General features: G+C 41.9%; 1 protein-coding gene across 8 annotated transcripts in view; it reads right to left on the bottom strand.

The window, feature by feature from the left end:
• Window positions 1-16,047, bottom strand: part of SLC26A5 (solute carrier family 26 member 5) — a 65,788-nt gene that overhangs the window by 10,034 nt on the left and 39,707 nt on the right. For 6 of the 8 annotated variants that reach the window (XM_081535774.1, XM_081535772.1, XM_081535773.1 and 3 more), the window contains 7 exons: window positions 14,487-14,639; window positions 11,588-11,670; window positions 7,212-7,359; window positions 6,161-6,274; window positions 5,104-5,181; window positions 4,326-4,421; window positions 3,943-4,049 (listed from right to left, as the gene is read on the bottom strand). In XM_081535774.1, coding sequence (XP_081391900.1) covers window positions 3,943-4,049; window positions 4,326-4,421; window positions 5,104-5,181; window positions 6,161-6,274; window positions 7,212-7,359; window positions 11,588-11,670; window positions 14,487-14,639 — 779 coding nt within the window. The remainder of the gene's footprint in view (window positions 1-3,942; window positions 4,050-4,325; window positions 4,422-5,103; window positions 5,182-6,160; window positions 6,275-7,211; window positions 7,360-11,587; window positions 11,671-14,486; window positions 14,640-16,047) is intronic. The other 2 variants (XM_081535777.1, XM_081535776.1) reach the window with 1 other exon arrangement.

Raw genomic sequence — 16,047 nt, forward strand, 5'->3', positions numbered from 1 at the left:
TTAAAAAAAAATAATTATTTATTGATTTCTTTGGCTGTGCTGGGTCTTAGTTGTGGTATGTGGGATCTTTCATCTTCATAGTAGTATGTGAGATCTTTAGTTGCAGCTTGTGAACTCTCACTCACAGCATGTGAGATCTTGTTCCTTAACCAAGAATTGAACCTGGGGCCCTTGTATTGGGAGTGTGGAGTCTTAGCTACTGGACAGCCAAGGAAGTCCCAAATGAATAGATTTCAAACATTATTTTTCAAGAACACAAATTCCTAAATCTTTACAGTCTGGCTCAGAGTAGACAGTGAAATGATGATAGGTACTATTTCTTAAACATCTGAATTACCTTATTATAGCCCATTAAAAATATACTGGGTTTATTTCTGCCATCATGTGGAAGAGAAACTGAAGTCCAGTGGGGTTAGGTGAGTTGTTCCAGTTAGAGAGCTTGGCAGACCCAGAATATGGCTCCAGGTCTTTTCCTTGACATTTCATGGCCTTGTTACCATGCTCTGGTGCTCCTCGGCACGTATGTACAACTGCTTTGAGAATTAGAATCTATAGCACAAATGTCACAGGGTTTTCTTGGAGGGTTCCCTCAGCAAACATTCAGAGAACACACAATCATGTGCTGGTTCTGGGCTCCAGGAATCTCACTTCTACAATTAAGTTGCTCCTGCTCACAGTCTAGTGATGACTGTGGACAAATATAACACCAAGGACTGATACTGTAGACAAGAAGAAAGGTTCTCAGTTGAGTTCACAATTATGAGAAAACCTTTTAAAAGAGACTCAAAATGTTGTCTGTATATTGCAATCTAGTTGCCAGGGGCAGGGGTGAGTGGGGGTTAACACATGGACCACAGGTGGCACCAGTGGTAAAGAATCTGCCTGCCAGAGCAGGAGACATAAGAGATGAGGGTTTGATCCCAGGGTCGGGAAGATGCCCTGGAGGAAGAGATGGCAACTCATTCCAGTATTCTTGCCTGAAGAATCTCATGTATAGAGGAGCCTGGAGATTTACAGTCCACGGTGTTGCAAGGAGTTGGACATAACTGAAGTGACTTAGCATATGGACCACACAAAACACAAGTAACCTGGAGACACACGAGGTGCTAGAGGACCAAAGCACTGTTGTGGGCACACAGAGGAGAATGAGAGCTCTCTGGTGGGTGAGCGGGGTCTCAGTGTGTGAGGATTTCAACAGACAGATGCAGAAAAGGTCTTCCTGACCAGCTGGAGTACACTGAAAACCCTCAGGTCTAAATACTCCTTGTTTCTTTCTTAATCACCCCAAGGAGCAAGAAAGTCTCTCTTTATGAACTCTGACGGGGTTTTATCTGGCCATTCTTATGCTTATTATCACTTGTACCTTGCTTATGGTTACTGAAGCACTTATAATCATGTATTTCAAGTTCTTGAAGATGGATTATGAAATGTTCTTTAAGAATTAGCCTCTGGATTCACAAAAACTCATATTTGAATCATCGTCTACCACTTGCTGTATGATCTTAATCAATCTAGGCCCCTGTTTCCACATTTTTGTGAAATGGGAATGCTAACAGTCATCGGTCTATAAGGATGAAATGATACAAAGCATGGATCTTTGCACAGAGCCAGGCACATAACCACACTAATTTAATGCCACCATTACTTCATTACCATGATTAGCATCATCATCATCATCATTATGAATCTATCATTCTTAGGAGAGTGAAGCCTTTTTGAAGGGAAGGACCATGTTTTATCTACTGCAATATCCCTAGAGCCTAGCATCTCTATGAGAACATAGAAATCCCTCAAAAAATTTTATCCAATTAAGATTATAATTTTTAAGAAAATATTATAATTATTTTAATGTGTCTTTCCCCCACCTCAGTGCAGGGGTGGGGTGGGCAAAAGCTGAATTTCCATCACATTTATATCATTGCCCACATCGCCTGCAGGAAGGAGGCATCCGGAACTATTTGCTGATGAACTGACTGTCCCTTAACCTTGTTGGCTACCAATCTGGGTGTTTGGAAGACAAGCAAAGCCAGTGAAGCACTAGCCCTCTTTGGACAGCCTGCTCCGATTACAGAAAAAGAAGCAGCTGAAAATAAACAAGTAGCCTGAGTACTGGCTCCCCAAACTCGAACCAACAAAGACCCAGCACAATCACCAACAGGGACAAAACATAAAAAATGAACTTCACTAAATCATTTGGGAGAGAAAAAGAAGCAGAGCATTTAAAAACAACCTAACTTTAAAATTTATGATAAGAAATCACAAACTATTATTTGGGTGAGAAAAACAAATCTTGAATTCTATACCATGGCTTCTTAAAGGATATTCATTGTTGTTGTTTAGTTGCTAAGTCATATCTGACTCTTTTGGACCTCATGGACTGTAGCATGCCAGCCTTCCCTTTCCTTCACTATCTCCCAGAGTTTGTTCAAACTCATGTCCATTGAGTCAGCGATGCCATCCAACCATCTCATCCTCTTTCACCCCCTTCTCCTCCTGCCCTCAAGTTTTCCCAGCATCAGGGTCTTTTCCAATGAGTCGACTCTTTCCATCAGGTGGCCAAAGTATTGGAGCTTCAGCTTCAGCATCAGTCCTTCCAATGAACATTCAGGGTTGATTTCCTTTAGGATTGACTGGTTTGATCTCCTTGCTGTCCAAGGGACTCTCAAGAGTCTTCTCCAGAACCACTGTTCAAACGCATCAATTCACTGGCACTCAGTCTTCTTTATGGTCCAACTCTCACATCCATACATAGTTTTGGCTATATGGACCTTTGTCCGTATCTATATCATAAAGGATATAGATATTTTTAAACCATGATGTTCACTAAAGGTCTGAGATAAAGAACTCTTGCATGTACTAATAATGTTCTTATGAAAACAAGTGGGGGACTTCTTTTTACATAAAAATGAGTGATGGTAGAGATTGTTATTAAAAACAGTGTAATTCTTATCTTGAGTTTAGATTCCACATGTTAACATTTCCCTTTATGTAGTTTTTGATGAGGAAAATGCTCATTTCCTTCCTTCAGAGTGGGGTGCATCCCATCATTCTCCATCTAGCAGCTCTTCAATAAACCACAATCAAAACTTTAAGAACTATCATGTGATTTGCAACTACAGGCAAAAGCAGACTAGCCTCATTTTCATTCCTCATGTGTTAAATTTGTTGGGTGCATAGTATGAGTCAGGCACTGTGCTAGGCTCTTCACATGCATTATCCTCATCTGAACCTCATTGTGACTCTCTGAGGGAGAGAGTATTAGACTCACTTTATAGAGGCAGAGATTGAGGCTGTCATGTAAAATGACAGAGCATATAGAGGGTGCAACCGGGACTTGAATCCAGGGTTGTCTGACTCCAAAGTCAGGCCATTTGGAAACAATATTTCTTTATTTTTTTCTTTGTACTGAGTTATTTATTTAACATGAACACACTATTTTTTTAAAAAGTTCTTTTATACCTTCTCCATTGGGCTCAGCTTTCTGCTAGGAGAAGAGATGACAGGTGATAATAGTTTAGGGTGGAAGAAGGAACAGCTGAAGCCCCACATATGGTAACTTGGTGTCAGAGTCTGCTCCATGTCATCAAAACCTATGTCAGCACTCAGTGCCAAAGACTGCAAGAATACATAGTTCATTCAGAAGAGGGTACATAAGCCAGGGTGCCACAAGGGGGCTGTAATGGCAGGAACCATGAGACAAATTAGGCTCTTTTAAAAAAGTCACTAATGTAATCATAAACTGTGAAAGAGTAGAGCATCTGGCAAGATCCTATTGAGTTTTTCATTTGGCATTTTGTTTATTTAGCCAGCAAGCCTCATGAGTTCTCAGCTCCCTCTCATGCAGACCGGAAGTAATCAAAGAGCTTTCTTTGACCAGGCTGAGCTTTGGTCACTGTTGAATTGTCAGGCAGGACACATACCCAGGCCAACCTGCGCTCTCACCTCTGTGTTCTGTAAATCACAGTCAGCAGTGCGATGATCACAGCAGTAATCAAACCATAGTCCAGTCCCAGGAACAAGGAGGAAACAAAAGTGGTAAGCCAGATGGTCTAAACAAAAGACAGAAAGCTTTAGGTAAAACCATGTGAAAAAACTTCCTGAGTCACACACACAGATATGGTCTAAACAAGAGACAGAGAGCTTTAGGTAAAACCATGTGAAAAAACTTCCTGAGTCACACACACAGATACATAGTACTTAGCCTTGCTTAACTGGATAATGCACATAATAACTGACCACAGTAACTTATCTTTCTCACATTTTTACCAGCAACAATTCATTTGTTGCTATGACATACTCACCAAACAATCACCTTTGTTACTTACCAGCTCTATTTTGCTGGTTCTCCAGAAAAAGGGGAGATCTAAGAATTGCATAAACATTCCTTTCAGGTTGACGATCACAATGGCCGACAGCACAGCCTGAAACACAGCAGAGTCACACATGCCTCTCCTCTTGTGTCCAGAGACCCCCTGGATACACTGTGTCCTCAGGAGCCTTGCTGGCTCCTCACTGTCCTCCTGCTGCCCTCCCCACATCCTCTGTCCACTCACTTCCTACACAGCAGTGATGGTACATTTGGAGCCAAGACCATGTGGATTTTCAGGACTTGGTTAGCTAAAATGGGCCTTGGAAAACCAGGTTTATATCCTAGTGGCAAACCTGTATGGTGGCCAAGAGGTTTAGAATTAAATGGTACTCAAGGAATGATTTCCCCCATGGTCTTCCTGAATCATGAGTTTTCTACTCTGTATCATTCCTAAGTTCTACTAGATTAAATGTTTTATGAGTGTAGCCCATCTCAAATTTTTAATAGAAGTATAAGGTCATAGAAGATCAGAGAGAAGTGACCTTCGAGATAAGCCAAACCCAAACCTCCACTTTACAGATAAGGAAACGGAACCAGAGATGTTGAGAAGGCTTCCCGTAGGTCCCAGGTGCTGGCAGATTGTGGAAGAGGATATTGACCCTAGTGTTGACCCTTTTTGCTACCACCCTACTAGGGTTATAGTAAAAACCTACAAGAGTTACAAAAATATCAACTAATAAAACTGTAAAATCTCTACACATGGAAAAACCTCTCACCAAGTTCAAGGTACACACCTGAGGTAGTGATTCAAAGAGAAATCCAGTGGCTAATATGACCAGGAGAATCATTAATGAAGCCAAACAACCTGCAAGCTGGATGAGAAAAGACACATGGAAAGGGCTTTTAGGAGACTTGAGTGAGAAGTGGGACATAGGTTGCTCTTAGTCTCTTGAAAATCACTATGGAAAGATATGGCTTCACATAAGTCATCCATACCATTACATAAACCTGTAACTCTTTCTCACTCCCTTTCTGAGGTTTTGGTTCCTCTTACAGCCTCAGGTGAAAGTCGCTCAGTCATGTCCGACTCTTTGTGACCCCATGGACTATACAGTCCATGAAATTCTCCTGGCTAGAATACTGGAGTGGGTAGCCATTCCCTTCTCCAGGGGATCTTCCTAACCCAGGGATTGAACCCAGGTCTACCGCATTGTAGGAGGATTCTTTACCAGCTGAGCCACTAGGAAGTCTTCTAGCTTTTAAATAGAAGCTGAAATGCTTAAATACTCTGAATGAAATGCCCATGCCAGCGGTGGAGAAAAGGAGATATATGGTGCAGACCTAAGACACACAGGGACCAGAAGAGTTCAGACATGGCTTTGTTGTCTATTTGCAGTAGCCACATGTGGTTATCTAAATTGTAAAAAGTAAATTAAATAAAATTAAAAATTCAGGTCTTGGTTGCACTAGCCACATTCCAAGTGCTCAAGAAGGCCATGTGACTAGTGGCTGCCATACGGGACAGCACAAATATCGAATATTTCTATCACTGCAGAAAGTTCTATGGAACGGGGCTGGCAATCTGCCCATACTCACTGTCAGGCTTTCATGATAACATCCTATGTCTGAACCTTGAGGTTTATTGGTAGCCAGGAGTGTTAAATTTTTTTATTTGACTGGCGAATATACTCCTTTTCTGTAGATTCAGTTCCTTGTAATTTGCTTCAACCAATCATGCCTTTCTCTGATTCATACACAGCTCACTGGAACATGAATCTTCAGGCAGAATACAATCAGGAGATTAGTTTATCACCCAAATCACCAGACCTTAGAGGCCAGGTGCATACACACCTGTGTCTTCCCTCCAGTTCCCTCCTGAACAAGGCTTCGAGACAAGGAGCATGAAATTGAAAAAGTCTGGAAGAGTGAGCCAATGGAATTGCACAGTCCCAGGGCAATGAGCTCCTTTTCCATGTGGAAGGAAAGCACAAAAGAGATCAGTTATTTTTCAGGAAGACAGGCCCATTTAATGGCCTGTCATTTTTAGGAAGATGACCGATTTAATGGACATGTTCAACAGTATGGGCTGTCTATTTATTCTCTTTCCAGATATAAAAATTTGTTTAGCATGAGTTCAAAATAGGAATTACTGCATAATTTAAGGTGGGAGAAAAACATTTTGAATATTTATTGTGTTAGAGATAAATGCTGTGATCATCACCTAGCCCCCTCTTTCCTAAACACACTCTCTACACACAATTAATATTTTTGTTTTTTTTAAAGAAAACTGCAGCAACAGGGACAAAATATTTTTGATGTTTAAGAGAAAATTATTGGTGGATAGGACTACTGGCATCTTTTAAATGCCTGGGCTCATGTTCATTCAGGAACCCATGCCAGTGTCCTCTTTGGAGCAGTGAGTGAGTCCTTATCTCAGGGCAACTTCTGGTCTTCCTAGTTGGATCACTGTGTCTCATACAAACATAGAACATCTAGTCTCCCCTTAGAACTCCACAGTGTTAGAGTAACACTGTCAAGCCAGACTAATGGCTCATGGTATTCAGATTAAATACTTTGTCTGCAGCTATCTTATAAAAGAAGGCAGCAAATAATATACTTGATTGAAGAATCATAAACTCAAAGTTTAATGAACAAAGAGAAAGCTTCCTAGAAGAGTAAAAATGGTTCTGGAAAAATATTAGATTCTCAGGCTGTGAGCTTTAAAGCAGGGACAGCACCTAGAGGAGTCTGGCAAACTGTCAACATCAGAGTGGAAATTTCACCTGCTGATGAGGTGAGGTAGGATTCAGTACCTCAGTGTTCTGATGATTTAATGCCTCCCACAGTAGAGCAAGATGACCAGACTGCTAGGAAACATCTGCAGGAAATTAATTATTTTTACCTGATTGCCATCAACCTGGTAGCCATGCTTATTTGCCAAGGTCTTGGCCATTGAGATGGTGACTGAGAATCCAACGATGGCTATGGCAATGGCATCCACGTATACAAGGTGGAAGAGGCTGGTGTCCGGGTTGGCTGGAGGCAGCAGCCTGAGAAATGAAGCCGACTTTAGCCTGGGTGTTGTGACCATTGGAAAAAACCGTGCAGCCAGAGGGGGGGATTTTATGGAGGGAGGGGCATTATCTGCAGATGAGGTAATTAGCACCTGGGTACTTGTTTCGGCAAAAAGCAGGGCCCTCTTTGACACACAGGTTCTTTCCAGGCCCCACCCCCAGAGTGCCAGCTTTCAACCTGAATGGGTTATCAGCAGAGACCCAATGCCATTTTATTTAGAAAAGGAGTAACCCCATATCAAGGCTCCCGTATGGCAGGTGTAAGTAAGACTCAGAGTAGGAAGGAGAGAGGGTCAGTGAAGCACTCAGATGCCACAAGACATTCAAACCAAAACTGAGGTGAGGAGGGAGCTGGACAAGCTACCTTATTGGAGAATTACTACTGTCTGGGCAACACCAGGGATGCTCACTGCTCTCCCTTGCTATTTGATGTAAGGATTCTGCTTTTTCCCCACATCCCTTTAGGTGAGTTTCTAACACAGGATAGGAGAAGCAGCAGATTATACTCCCTGGGTCTCACCTGGGAATCCTGGGAGTCTGGAGGGGCCATAAGTGTGACTCCTGGAGCTTCCTAATGGGGAACCTAATTTTGTGGTCCATTCCTATAGTTTGGAACCTTTGTCCTAAAAGAACAGAATAGGTATTCCCTGGAATCGCATGGGGGAAAGGGCAATAGAGGTTTTCAAAGGCACCTGCTCCAATTCAAGGCATTGGGCTAAACAACAATAACATCAGTTAACTGATGCACAGTATTATATTTTTATAGTCATTTATTAGGTGCTTCTTTTTGTGCCAGGTTCTGTGTTTACCTATCTTTAATAGCACTGTGAGCTAGGCACCATTATAATCCCCATTTTACAGATGAGGAAAATGAGGCATACTGAGGTCAAGCAATTTTAGGGGTTGTCTCAGGTTCTGAGGTAAGGGAAAGGGAGGTGAGCAAAGGAAAGGAACCCAGCATGTGTTAAACTCAAGTAATGTGCTACATGCTTGACATATGTCATCTCATTTGTCCTTACAACAACCCTTTTACGTAGGTGTCATTATTATCCCAATTTATAGGTGAAAAAAGTGGATATTTGCAGAGTTAAGTGATCTGCTGAAGACAGAGCTGGGAATCAGACTCAGGAGTTTTGACTATAGAACTTACTGTCCTTCCCTGCAACTTTGCTGCATAAGCATTAATCAGGAGAGAAGGCATGACAGCAGGTTTGGGTCTGAGGAATAAGAATATGAGAAAAGAATGTATTCAGCAATGAATTAAGAGAAGTAAACCAAGGAACGTGATATATTGCCATGAATGGGATCTTTTAACAGTCATCTATCAATTTCTGGACACTGTATTGTGTGTTTAAGTGTGTGTGTGTGTGTGTGTGTGTGTATGTAAGTGTGGTAGTTACAGCAGTGTTTTCCAATACAGTCGCTAACAATTCCTCCCTTACCTGTGTGTGCTGCTCCCATATCTAGATGTCATCTGTTTCCCCTCTAGTTGAATCTGGGCTGGCCATTTGATTTGCTTTGACCAGAACATGGTGGGAGTGATGCTGAATGAGTGTGGTAAGCCACTTGTCAGCTTCTGCTCTTCTGTCCTGTTGCCCTGAGCCGACACACAGAGACCCTGGCTACCCTGCTGGACACCCGGGTGGAGAGATGCCAGCTAGCCCTCAGCTGTTTCAGCCACTGCAGCTGAGCTGTCAGATATCTGAGCGAGGTCCTCTTGGTTCCTCCAGCCCTAGTCATCCCTCTAGAGTCTGTGGCTGACTGAGAGACCCCAAGTGAGACAATCACTCAGTTCAGCCTCACCTACACGGACAAACTGTGAGCAAATAAACCACTGTTGTTTGGCAATGAGGCTCATATGTCACTGAAGTGGTATGACTGTGCATAGATAGGATGTTAGACAGGCATAATTGGTTTCCTGCCTGGTTTTGAGCAAAGTTCCATAAAGATAAGGTTTCTGGGAAGCCAAGTTTCAAAATGGTACTTTTTTTTTTTTTTTTTAAGGTTTAGCTTTTACTAATAGAGGGAAAGCATATTTGGGTATAATGCAATAGGGAATGGAAGGTATTAGGTAGGAATTATGGTGGCATGTGAATTTTAAAAAGGAGAAATCTAAGTGTAAAAATTCACCATGTAAATTACTTGTGATTAGTTATTGAATAAGGTTATCTATTGCATCCAAAGATTCGTGTTTATCACATGACTAACTATGTTAGCAACCCAGGTGTGAGGTAATGGAAAGATCACACAATTGGGTATCAGAAGACTGAGTTGTGACTCCAGGGTGGGACTCACTGAACCACACTCACATCTCTCAAATGTCACCTTCCCTGACACCCTACCTAAAAGAGCAACCCCAGCCCCTCCTGTCTCTTACCTGGCTTCCCCTGTCTTACGGCATGTCTCACTACTGATGTATTGCCTATTTCTCCTAGTGGAATATCAGCTCCATGAGAGCAAAGACTTTTTTGCTTCCATGTGCACTTCTGTTTTTAACTGCTGTGTCCCTAGCACCTAATGAGAACTCAATAAATATATGCTGAATAAGTGAGAATAAATGAACTTTTTCATCTGTTAAGTGAGGATAACAGACGTCAACAGTGTTATTGTGAGCCATCAATTGACATGGTGGGTATAAAAGTACTTAAAAAATTATAAGTGCAAGTAGAAAAGCAAGGATTATCTCCTTCAACACTTGTTCCCTGGGTGAACTTTGGCTTGGAGAGCAACTCCTCCCCCCTGGGCTTCCCTGGAGATTCTTAGCTGGTCCCTGGGGCAAGCCCTGATGGAATATGCCATGTTCTTTCAATAACCAACATCTGGGCAAATGTCTGACTCTGTTCTTTTGCAAGGAGAGGAGAGGGTGGCAAGAAACAGATGGTACCAGGCACAAAAAGACAGAGACACACAGAGAGATACAGGGAGAGCCAGAGATGATCAGAGAGGGACAGATGAGACCGGGAAAGGCTCGTAGTCACTCTTACTCTTTTAAATATAAAAAATAATAGTAAAATTAAAAAAATGTAGAATTAGATAAGAGAAAAACAGATGAAGCAAAGCAGCAATATGTGGTCTAAAACAAGAAAACTGGTTGAAATAATGAGCCACAGAACTTTCAATTAACATGTCTAGACAATGCACTGTGTGCCAGGTGCTACATGGACTGCTTTACCTGTACTGTTTCCCGTAGGTCTCACAAGTGCCCCTCAGATAGTCATTAATTACCATGCTTACTTGGCAGAGGAGGAAATTGAGGATTTGAGATGGTATGTGACTTGCCCAAGGTCACAAAGCTAGTAAGTGACAGGCTAGATTTAGGTCATTTCGCTTTTAACTCCTATGCTACCCAGGAAGAGATCTATTAATAAAAAACTAGTAAGTGCTATATAGGAAAAAAAAACAAAATGAAAAACCACATGCCATTGTTGGTGGGACTGTAAAATAGTGCAGCAATTATGGAAAATAGTATGGAGGTTCTCAAAAAGTTAAACTAGAACTATCATATGATCTAGCAATCCCACTTCTATGTGTATATCCGAAACAACTAAAAACAGACTCTTGAAGAGATATTTGTATACACATGCTCATAGCAGGATCAGTCACAATAGCTAAGAGGTGGAAGCAACCCAAATGTCCATCAATGAATGAATGGATAAACAAAGCGTGGTACAGATACACTGTAGAATTTTATTCCACTTTAAAGAGGAAGGAAATCCTGTCACATGCTGTAACATGAACCTTGATGATATTATGCTAAACGAAATAAGCCAGTCACAAAAAAGGCAAATAGTGTATGATTCCACTTATGAGTACCAAAATAATCAGATTGATAGAGATAGAAAGTAGGGGCTAGAGGGAAAGCAGAATGGAGAGTTATTGTTTAACAGTATAGAGTTTCAGATTTGCAAGGTGAAAAAGTTCTAGAGATCTGTTTCACAACAATGTGACTGTACTTAGCATACTGAACTGTGCACTTAATGATTAAAATGGTGAATTTTATGTTATTATTATTATTTTTACCACAGTAACCTCTGCCACACATACACAAGCTAAAAAAAACAAAAAACCAAACCCCAAACCCTTAGCTATTTGATATATAGGGAAAAAAGATTTTTCATTTCAAGAATACTAAAGTAGGAGATATAAGCAATAATTCATCCACTGATTATTTAAGTCATACTGTTACTTATAACTATTTTCCTACCCCAGAGGAAGTGTGCCAACGACATCCACATTGTACGATTCATGCAGGTTAAACCCAGCCGAAATGCCAGTTCCCATTACCACCTGAAAGAGACACAAACCTGAATGCACTTTTAGAAATAAACATTCAAACATCACAAAAATAAGCTTCAAAGAACTTGTTAGCCAAGCCAAATCTATTCTCACACTTTCAGTTTTAAAAAGAAGAATTATAGTCAGCTCCTAGCATTTCTAACTTCTCCTAATGACCCTTCTCCACAACATTAAAGTGGACTCTACAGTCTCCTTGTGACCTGGAATTCTTTCCTCTTTACTTTGCTCTGTTTCATCCTGAGGCATTTGGCTAGTTGGCTACAAACAGAAAAAAGACATAAAACCTTCTAGGAGTTGGCTTTGCATTTAGGGCAAGTAAGATGAGGCTCCAGCCAAGGTGGCACAAACAAAGGACATGAAATATGTCTTGTGAGGGTGATACAGTGACAGTGTATCATTGTAAAAGGTACGTTTAGATCTACAATTGTGGATCAGAGTCCTGTGGACTCAGCCTCCAGGAGAGCAGAACCAAGGTGGTTAGAGGTGCCCACCAGCACCTCCAGAAGCATGGCTGTCTTCTCCCATGTCTGTGGCAGAGTCAGAGCGAAACCACCTATCACTGAGTGTCCTTATATATAAGATTTTCTGGATTTAGTCTGTCTATGAAGTACAAGCCTCAGTGAGCTACAAGAAGAGAAAATAACAGAAGAGATAGCAACTTTCTTCATCCCAAAGAATGACTGCCTGTAGAATTTTCCAAGTGGGTTACTCAGGAGCCAAGGAATGGTGTGGCCAGAGAAGGAAGACAGTCCCCCACGAAGGGGCCCGCTGCAGGGAACCAACAAGAAGGTAAGCTCATGATCGGACACAGCAGCCTGCGAGGTCAAGGGCATGGCTGCTTCTGGCCCCATAACGAAATGCCTCTTTGTTGGTGGTAATGTCTGTCACTCTTAACTGCATCTGTTGTGCATCTTGAACTGGGGGAATGCCCCAAAATTCAGATCCACAGGATACACATGGCTCAAGTTTCTGGAGCATCAACTTTGCTGCTGCTGCTGCTGCTGCTAAGTCGTGTCAGTCGTGTCCGACTCTGTGCGACCCCACAGACAGCAGCCCACCAGGCTCCCCCGTCCCTGGGATTCTCCAGGCAAGAACACTGGAGTGGGTTGCCATTGCCTTCTCCGAGCATCAACTTTATGCAGTGGTAAATAATTTAAACCACAGCTTTCCTACCAACACACACAGATGCATTTTGAAACAGAATACAAAACCCCAAACAATTTTTTGATAAGAAAGAAATTTTATGTTTAAAGAGAGTCATGCAGATACTGTTCCCAATTTTCCAGCATGGCTTCCTTCTTCCTTGCTCTGCTTCTGCTGCTGCTAAGTCGCTTCAGTCGTGTCCGACTCTGTGCAGCCCCATAGATGGCAGCTCACCAGGCTCCCCCGTCCCTGGGATTCTCCAGGAAAGAATACCGGAGTGGGTTGCCATTTCCTTCTCCAATGCATGAAAGTGAAAAGTGAAAGTGAAGTCGTTCTGAGGAACACACAAATAAGTAAAAAACCCAAAAACCAAAAACTGAAAAAACACAGGTTCACCATAATTACAATGAAAGAATTCTGGAGAACCACTGCTCTGGGAAACATGAAGGAAACTTTAAAGGGAATCTGGAAAGTGGACAGAGCTAGGAACCCAGGCCAGGAAAAACAATCTTCATTATTTACTTCCTTATCCTTTGCCATGCAAGGGAGCTGAGAACCTCCTGTTGTTCTCCAAGAGAAAACGGGAACTCTGTGTCAAACCCCAGTGATAGAACAGGTCTTGAGATGATGAGAAACGGTCCTATTTGGGTGTAGATGAGGCGAAAGCAAGGAAGAGGATCAAAGGCACCGGCTTCCTTGTGAGCTATACCAGCTGGTAGGTTTTGGGGCTGGGACTTCTTGCTAAATTTGGATCAGATACCTATCCTTTTTATTTCTTCTCCTGTGAGTCCCAAACTATACACCAAAGTGCCCCAGAGTCCCATGGAGAGCTCACTGGGTCTGTGAGACTTTCATGGGAAATAGGGACACCTGTCAGATACCATGCAAACTTCTAGTTTGAGTAGTTCACAGTTTCCACATTAGTTCCTACTACATTGGTTTCAGTCATACCAAAGGTTTGCAAAGCTGGGCATTCAGTGGTCACTGTGATTTAGAAAACAAGTACTACACAAAAATCAAAATGAACAGGAAATGAGGGTAGTGGTGTCTGATTCCCAGGTTCGAGGGGCTGTGCAGTGTCCACAAGCCACACAAATTCATTAATAAATTGCTGTGGTTATTTAAGAATGTAATAACACTTTATTTCAATTTATATGCATTATTTTTACAAACAGTTCTTAAGCTGTTAGACATAAATATACATTGAATTGTTTGGACTTGATTACTTACTAAATGGAACTATTAGTTAGGTATTTCTTTTGACCTATGAGTGCCAAGAATTAATAAAGTTTGGGAACCTTTGTCTTTTGCTCTTTCCAAAATAGAAACAGCTTAATTTTTTCAAGTCATTAAAGTATTACATATTCATTATAAAATAATTAGACAATTAAAAACTCTGAGAAAGAAAAATCTCCATAATTTCGCTCAGATAATTTACATTCACATTTTTATGGATAGTCTTCGTCTATATTTTAAAAGTCACCCATGCCTATGTTTTAATGCTTTTCTTGTTTTGTCACTGTATTTGTAAAAGTTCCCCTTGACAAATTCCAACCTTCTCTTGGAGGAACAGAGAGAAAAAAGGTCTAACTTTTCTCTCCCCTGTCCCACTTTAAAACCCTTCACAGAAACAGCTAGGTGAATGTGGCTGGAAGTTGACTTACCGCAAAGAACTCTAAAGGAATGGGTGCTGGCAATTTCTCTTTAAATCTCTCATTAAACTCCTTGCCACCCAACAGCAAACCAAAAACCATCAGCCCAACGCCTAGGGAATACACGTTGAGGTTTTTAACATTCTGCAACACAGCAACTGTACTCTGTAACACAGTGAACACTGGATGTTACATCAAGCAATAGCCCCTGGACAGACAGTCTAGTGCTCTAATTCACACTAGCCATCCCAGTAGTGGACATTTCCAGTTAACAGTTCTCAGGCTGAAATCTCTCTCTTTGCAGCTTTCACCACTAGGAGTCATTTTTACCCAGCTATACAACTGTGTAGTTGTAATCCCTACCCAACAATCTTATATTACACTATTCTTTGCTACACTAATGTCTCAATGTAGAATTGTAAAATTCATAAAAGTCACCCTGAAGCTGAGTCCTGAGCATTAGGGAAGGACCATGGGTTATATCAGCATAATAATCTGAAAGCAAATATACAGAAAAGCTTTTAGGACCTGAAAGCAGGAGAAATCATTTTTAGCAGATGAAAGAGGAATCAGGTGAGCTTCGAAGGCAAGAGAGTAGCTGAAACTTAGAAAGAAGCCCAGGAAACTTAAGAGAAGAAAGCCACTCAATTGTCTCCTAAGGCTGCAGTCTCAGCACCCCACGCGCAGTCAGTACTCATCTGGACCCTGGGCAAGTAGATGACCGCCGAGCCCAGGCTACAAACCTTTCCTATCAATGCCAGAGCATTCTCTGGTGTGCCGCTCTGTCCTATTTCCTTTGTGACAAGGCACTTTGAGAAATCTCAGAGTAAGAAGCATGTTGCCAGCTATTATGGGAAATGACGAATTTAGTTATTTAGGAAATATTCCCACAGTTGGAGGCTTCTCAAGTGGCTCAGTGGTAAAGAATCTGCCTGCCAGTGCAGGAGATGCAGGAGCTGTGGGTTTGATCCCTGGCTCGGGAAGATCCCCTGGAGAAGGAAATGGCAATCCACTCCAGTATTCTTGCCTGGGAAATCCCATTGACAGAGGAGCCTGGTGGGCTACAGTCCATGGGGTCACAAAGAGTTGGATACAACTGAGCATGCGTGGACACCCACAGTTGGACTCCATTCTAATCAATGAAATACGCAATTTAACTGTCACTTCCTTAAAGCTACTTTCCTAGATCCCTAATATAGTCAGTCAATCAGTTCAGTCGCTTAGTCATGTCTGACTCTTTGCGATCCCATGGACTGAAGCACGTCAGGCTTCCCTGTCCACCACCAACTCCCAGAGCTTGCTCAAACTCATGTCCATCGAGTCGTGATGCCATCCAACCATCTCATCCTCTGTTGTCCCCATCTCTTCCTGCCTTCAATCTTTCCCAGCATCAGGGTCTTTTCCAATGAGTCAGTTTTTTGCATCAGGTGGCCAAAATAATGAAGGTTCAGCTTCAGCATCAGTCCTTCCAATGAATATTCAGGACTGATTTCCTTTAGGATGGACTGGTTGGATCTCCTTGCAGTCCAAGGGACTCTCAAGAGTTTCTCCAACACCACAGTTCAAAAGCCTC

Source organism: Giraffa tippelskirchi, chromosome 10 (genome assembly GCF_054371585.1).
Source record: "Giraffa tippelskirchi isolate mGirTip1 chromosome 10, T2T-mGirTip1v1.2.pri, whole genome shotgun sequence".
Taxonomy (NCBI): Eukaryota; Metazoa; Chordata; class Mammalia; order Artiodactyla; family Giraffidae; genus Giraffa; species Giraffa tippelskirchi.